Source organism: Anguilla anguilla, chromosome 12 (genome assembly GCF_013347855.1).
Source record: "Anguilla anguilla isolate fAngAng1 chromosome 12, fAngAng1.pri, whole genome shotgun sequence".
NCBI classification, from domain to species: Eukaryota; Metazoa; Chordata; class Actinopteri; order Anguilliformes; family Anguillidae; genus Anguilla; species Anguilla anguilla.
The window spans coordinates 41521650-41529184 of NC_049212.1; the positions used below are offsets into that span (position 1 = coordinate 41521650).

General features: G+C 36.7%; 1 protein-coding gene across 1 annotated transcript; it reads left to right on the top strand.

The window, feature by feature from the left end:
- The first annotated feature begins 3969 nt into the window (after positions 1–3969).
- Positions 3970–5482, top strand: LOC118209501 (olfactory receptor 1509-like). Its single transcript, XM_035384829.1, has 2 exons — positions 3970–4130; positions 4230–5482. Exon 2 carries the CDS (start codon positions 4306–4308, stop codon positions 5233–5235), a length of 930 nt encoding a protein of 309 aa, XP_035240720.1. The 5' UTR covers positions 3970–4130; positions 4230–4305; the 3' UTR covers positions 5236–5482.
- The last annotated feature ends 2053 nt before the right edge of the window (positions 5483–7535 follow it).

The window sequence follows — 7535 nt, forward strand, 5'->3', positions numbered from 1 at the left end:
AAATGCCTGTAATGTAATGTACTGTATGTTATACATAGACAGGCACACTGAGCTGTAATGAGCTGGTATAGGCTGGTTTTTCCCAAGGAGCGTGAATTCAGATAAACTTTTTGCCATTTTGTTTTCTTTTACCTGTTTCAATATCAATCCAACACATAGACAAAGCACAATGTACAATTATGACCACATAAAAAGGAAAAATGCCGCAACACATTTTTTCATCTGCATTTGGGAATGTGAGATACCAGTGCATATAACAAAACCCCAATGAGAAGCCATAATGTAGTGCGTTGTAATATGGTTCAATAGTACAGGGTGCTTAAATACACTAAGCAAACATCGGGAACCTGAATGAACACTATAATTTTTTTTTTTAATGGCAAAGTGCAATCAATCACTGTAAAAAAAGGTTCTTGCTATTTTCATAAGTGATTTTCAATGCATTTCATTTTGGCAAAAACAATAACAAACCATTTTGCAAGTCATTACAATCTAATAATTAAATGTTAACACATAAAAATAGTGTTTTGTATACTGAAGAACATATATTGTTTAACTTAATATTAGTTAACATATTCATTTGACAGTTCAAACAATTACAACAAGTAAAAATGTAACATTTTATTTTGTTCCATGCTCCACAATAACATCTAAAGATCCTTAGAACATTAAGGCCTATTTATGTTGGGCACTACTATAGTTAAAAAAAAAAAAAAAAGGCCACCAAAGACACCGCAATCTTTACTACAGGGCTCATGGAACCAGTCGCAGCAAATAATTCAGGGAAACAAGCCCTCCATCAATAAGTATTATGATGAGTAATTAACTATTACCAACTTTTTTTAATAGATTAGACACAAATATCATTATCTTCTATTCTACAGACTAGTCTTTAAAGCCAGGACAAGCTAATAAGCAGGGGATTATGATTTAGGCTGCATGGCTCATCTTGCTAAATTCGTGACCCCTGACCTAAAAATGACTCGACAGCAATATGAAAAGTATTAGATTTGCACACGCTATATTACTACATATATATGCAAGTACTGTGGCTCCCTAATGGAAAATGTTATAATTTTCCTCCATTAGAATAGCCTTTGACACCACCCTACATTGCCAGAAACATGTTGTCTCACACTTTTCTTGACTGTGTTAGAAAATGTGAAACATATTGAAAATGACTGAATTAAAAAATTCTAAAAATAATATTGACCACTTTTTTAAATCTATTTTGTTTCACAGATATCTCATGTGCACATTTACATCATAATTAGGAAGAGTGTATTTTTCAGGACAGATTTAGAACCTTAATATTAATTCAAGCAAAATCTTACGTCATTGACCTTACCATGTATTTTGCTGGATGACCTTCTAATATGAAGCTTGCTCTGACTCCCATTATGACATCACATCCATGAAATCATGTGAATTTGATCATGTGGTTTCTCTGCAGGAACTTTGTAACAGTTATTTTGACCTGCTCTTGACAGGGCAGGAAAAAAACAAGCCAGAGCTTAGTGGTCCCACATGACCGGGTTATTGGTTGAGTGTTTTCTGTACTATCATGATCAGCTTATCGCTTATTTGCTTACAGCGCTGTGCCCTTAAAGACACCACTTAGGAAATGCATGCAACTTTATACCACTGATCCAGTCCAGGGGTGTTCCCTATTAATGCTGGCATAGTAGGCTTGGTGATCTTTTGTCTGTTTTGTTTGTTTCCAATTAACACCTTTTTCAGGTTGAGTTTCCTTTTTATACTTTCTTTTCTTTAATTCCACTTATTGCATGTGCATACATATTATACGCTGGGTAATATGGACAAAGCAACTGATCTGGGGTGGGCAAGCTGTCTGCATTCCTGTTTTACATGTTAATATAGAAATATAAATGTTAAATATAAATGTAAATATAACTGTTAATTGTGCAAACTAAATATTTGGAAAATGTTGTCAAATAGTGACACCCCTTATGTATAAGGTCAGTTTTTTATGGAGGAGGGCAGTTTGAACCGCACCCACATAATCACTGATAGCAGAAGCTGAATCAGCTGCTTCAAGGCAGTATTTTCCAAACATTTACTATCTACATTTAGCATTTATATTCAACTTTTACATTTGACATTTGCAGTTATATTTAACATGTATTACATTTAACATACACTCACCGGCCACTTCATTAGGTGACAGGAGTGCCACCCGGTGTGGTCTTCTGCTGCTGTAGCCCATCTGCTTCGAGGTTTGACGTGGTGTGTGTTCAGAGATGCTCTTCTGTATACCTTGGTTGTAACAAGTGGTTATTTGAGTTACTGTTGCCTTTCTATCAGCTCAAACCAGTCTGGCCATTCTCCTCTGACCTCTGCCATCAACAAGGCATTTTTGCCAAGAGAACTGCCGCTTACTGGATATTTTCTCTTTTTGGACCATTCTCTGTAAACCCTAGAGATGGTTGTGCATGAAAATCCCAGTAGATCAGAAGTTCCTGAAATATGTAAACCAGCCCGTCTGGCACCAACACCTTTCTTCCCCATTCTGATGCTTGGTTTGAACTTCAGCAGATCGTCTTGACCATGTCTACATGCCTAAATGCATTGATTTGCTGCCACGTGATTGGCTGATTAGATATTTGCATTAACGGGTGCAGTTTGCAGTTGAACAGGTATACCTAATGAAGTGGCCGGTGAGTGTATATATATATTTATCTTTAATGAAAACATTACTCTTGGAAAAGCAGTTAAAATGGTTTAGACAAATTTCTCTCTAAATGTTTTTTTAAAACATTATATATTTGAACATTGTAGTGCCTTTTCTTACATTTGGCCAATGTAAATGGCCAAAAATTGAGCAGGATTTCAAAATGTGCATGATTTTATAAACAGCACAACAAAGACAAACAAATAATGTGCAGTAAACATGCACAACAGAGGCTGATCCGTTCAACTACCACTCTCAATTAAGTAGCTCAATCCTACACTATATGGCCAAGAGTAAGTGACACCTGACACCCAACATCTCATTCAAAATTATGGCCATTAATATGGAGCTGGTCCACCCTTTGCTCCTATAAGGGGCGACATAGCTCAGGAGGTAAGAGCGGTTGACTGGCAGTCCAAGGGTTGCCGGTTCGATCCCCCGCCCTGGGCGTGTCAAAGTGTCCCTGAGCAAGACACCTAACCCCTAATTGCTCCCAATGATCTGATTGGTACCTTGCATGGAAGCCTTTCACCGTTGGTGTGTGAGTGTATGGGTGAATGTGAGGCATCAATTGTAAAGCGCTTTGGATAAAAGCGCTATATAAATGCAGTCCATTTACCATCTATAACAACTGCCACTCTTCTGAGAAGGCTTTATACTAGATGTTGTAGCATTGCTGCTGGGATTTACTTGCATTCAGTCAGAACAGCATTAGTGAGGTCGGGCACTTGATTGAGCAATAAGGCCTGGCTCGCTGTTGACTTTTCAAGTGATCCCAAAGGTGTTGGATGGGGTTGAGGTCAGGGCTCTGTGCAGGCTAGTCAAGTTCTTCCACACCGTTCTCGACAAAACCATTTCTATATGGACTTTGCTGTGTGTCCAGGGGCATTGTCATGCTGAAACGGGAAAGGGCCCTCCTCAAACTGTTGGGGAAGCACAGATACTTCTTGTCATAGAGTGTATCTTGATCTGACATATAAGTATAAGCACTAGAGGGGCAGACTGCAAGTGTTTTTTTGTATGCAAATAAGACTCATATTTTTTAAGAAGATAGGTCGTCTTATGTAATTCTGAACATATAAGTGTTATACAGACCACTGTTTGTGCAAGTTATATGCACAGTCTATACTTTTGGGACAATGTAACATTTGTATTATCCTTCTATTTTTCTTGGTCTCTCTATTGACTTGACCTCATTAAGCAGACTCACTGTGGGACCGTGATCAAACCGGCGAATCCCAATGGCCATGTACACAATCCAGATATAAACTCTGTTTTCTCAAGAAAAAAACTAGATGAAGACTCCAGCCGTTTGTCTTGAACATCAGCAAGTGATTTTTCGATATTCGAAGATTTTTATGTTAATTTGAAGAATTATTTTAGGATTTCAACGATTCAGTTCGTCCCATTTTATTCAAATGATAACCACTGTGCAAAGGTAATATCAGAGATAGATGGCTTAGGAGTGGGAAGTTTACAAGCCCTACAAATAGGTAGTTTGAAGATTGCTGACGGTGTGTCCTTTTTTGCGGTACAGGAAAAATTAACACCAGAAAAACTGGCGCAAGAACATCACAGAGTCTCCCCGGAGTTTTACACATCTCCGTTGTAATATGGAGAATTCTACTGAAATTGTGTTTTTTCTACAAGGACTGAATGACACGAAGTCAAACAAATACACATACTTTGTCATCACTCTTCTCGTTTACCTTTTTACTATTTTAGTAAACGTGACTTTGATTGTGACTATTATTTTAAACAGAATGCTCCATGAGCCCATGTTTATATTTGTCTGCAACTTGTGTGTAAATGGGATATTTGGTGTCTCTACATTTTATCCGAAAATATTGGAGGACCTTTCATCAGATGTGAGTGTTATTTCGTATAAGGCTTGTCTCGCTCAAATGTTTGGAATATACAATTACGTCTTCTGTGAAATCACTACGTTGGCAGTGATGGCTTATGACAGGTATATTGCGATATGCAAGCCGCTCAATTACCATTCCATCATCACGCCTCGGAAGGTGGTGCAATTGTTGATTTTTACGTGGTTGTCTTCTATCATCGAATCAATTGTTGTGGTGGGCCTCGTAGCCAGACTATCTCTCTGTAGATTCAACATCGAAAAGCTTTACTGCACAGCCTGGGCAGTGGTAAAGCTGGCATGTGTGGATACCATTGTGAACAATATATACGGGTCAATACTCATGGTTTGTCACGTATCCGAAGCACTGGTGATCTTTGTTTCCTATGTTAATATCGTCAAAGTATCTGTGCGATCGCCGGAAGACCGGAGTAAATTCATGCAGACCTGTTTGCCACATTTAATCTCATTGGCTAACTTCTCAGTCGCAGTCGTTTTTGACATCATGTACGCTCGCTATGGTTCCTACACCAGCCTGCACGCTCTCCGCAACTTCATGTCCCTGGAATACCTCCTTGTTCCACCGATACTGAATCCCCTCATTTATGGCCTGAAAATGAACCAGATCCGCCAGAGAATCTTTAGAATTTGCAGCCGGAAAAGAGATGCTCTAAAGTGAATATCGTTTTTACCATCCTCACCATGTTGAAAAAGACTATTATATGTGTTGAATTTAGATCATTTTGCGACATTTTAAGGGTGAAAATGTCCTTTTTCCCAATATACGGGCAGATAGCCTACAACAACTGCATCTGCTCACGTAGAAAGTTTGGAGTGGGATTATTTGAAAACGCTGCAGGAATATTTCACTCCTTTCACATCAAAGGTACTTCAGGACCTGATCTCTCAAATGCAAGTGACAGAATTGTGAGACAAAGTTAATTCTGAAAAAGTATGACTAGTTAAGCCAGTTCTCCGTTGTTACCTGCCATTGGTTTAGACATGCTTCTTTTAGTTGAGAGTTAAGGTATGCAGGTACATTTATTGGCCCCTGGTTTTGGCGGACTAATTTATATTCGTATTTCTAGTTTTAAACCCATTTCTATATTTTAATAGGTATAGCTGCTCTGGCGACGCGCGGTTGCAGATGCTAATTACGCGTGTGTCAGGTGTTGAACGCGTATCTGTGTCCTGTTTTTTTTCACCAAAGTATTTATCATCTGATTCTCCATACGTATATTTGTGGTGAGGTAATGGCCGCAAATTGCGCTTGCTTGTTGTACTACAGTTAAAACGGTAGAGTTTCGTACTTATATTTAAATTTTCGCAATGATGGCTACTGGGTGCCAAATGTCAAGTAAGACAAAACGTCTTTCCAGGTTCTGGATTCTCATAATTAGGGTAATTTTCTTCAAGATTTAGGCTAAATATGAATCTGTAGTCTCAGATTTAATGGACATGTTAAATAAACCTTTTAGTTTGTATTTTCTGATTTAATTATTACTATTTATTATTAAACCTTATTTATACAGAGTAGGTTGTCTGAGCATGCATGCTCTCCTACAGCAAGCCCCCCCCCCCCCCCCCCCCCCCCCCCTTTTAGTTTGTATTTTCTGATTTAATTATTACTATTTATTATTAAACCTTATTTATACAGAGTAGGTTGTCTGAGCATGCATGCTCTCCTACAGCAAGCCCCCCCGCCCCCCCCCCCCCCCCCCAAAGAAACCTAACCTATATACATGTCTTGATTGTCGGAGGAAACTGGAGTAAGGGGGATACCCACAATCTACATTTTCATAAATACATACGCAATATATGTGTGTGTGTGTGTGTGTATATATATATATATATATACCTTGTACGTCTGTTTCAGAAACAAATATTCAGTAAAATATCAGTATTTAAATCTTAAACCTTGGTTTAAAAATAAATATTTATTTTTGGAAAATTTACATGTAGCTCGTATTTTAAATCTTTGATTTCCAAAACAAAGATTTAAGATTTAAGTTACTTTTTCCACAAACTGTGTTTATAAGTTAAATATTTTGCAAAAAAAATTATATCTTAAAACCTGGTGTTCCACTATTTAGCTTAATTAATTATCTTAATTTTTGGCTTTTATTGAAGAAAATATTTAAAATTTAACATACTATTCATTTAGTCACAAATATTGGTTTAAAATGTAAATATTTAACCAAAAAATTATTATCTTAAATCTTCTCTTCCAAAATAAATATGTAGCTTAAATTTTAAATATTGCCTTTAATAGAAACCAAGCTTCATGATATCAGCTACATATTTCTTTTGGAAGAGAAAATTTAAGATATATATATTAAGATAAATATTTATTTTGGTTAAATATTGACATTTTTAACCAATATTTGTGATTAAATAAATATTATGTTAAATTTTTAAATTTGTTAAATATTTTCTTAAAATAAACATTAACTTAGTTTTTATTAATCACAAGTCTTAGTTAAAAATGTTCATGTTTAGCCAAAATAAATATTTATTTGTAACATACATCAGGGCTGCCAAACGCTGTTTCAGGAGATCTACCATTCTGTAGATTTTCACTCAAACCCTTACAAAGCACACATTCAACAGCCAGAGATCTCGTTGAGTTGTTATTTTGAATCCGGTGTGCCAAATTTGGATTGAAATGAAAACCTACGGGACAGTAGATGTCTACAAACTGGGTTGGACAGCCCTGTCTAAAATCCTCTGTTCCAAATGAAATATTTTTCTCTTAAATCTCAGTTTATAAATGAAACATTTAGCTAAATCTAAATCATTTGTTAAATCTTTTGAAATATATACTAATTAGCCTTTTGGTTACTGACATCCAGAGGGAGGAGGAAAAATGGCTGGTTTAGTGATGGGGTATATGAGGGTCTTCTAGCCAAGGTGTGAAACTTCACATTACAAGGACTATAATTCCTGTTTGGCACAGATTATTTATATGTACACAGATAA

Coding starts and splice junctions, on each gene's coding strand:
- LOC118209501 (XM_035384829.1), top strand. CDS start 4,306: ATGGAGAATTCTACTGAAATTGTGTTTTTTCTACAAGGACTGAATGAC.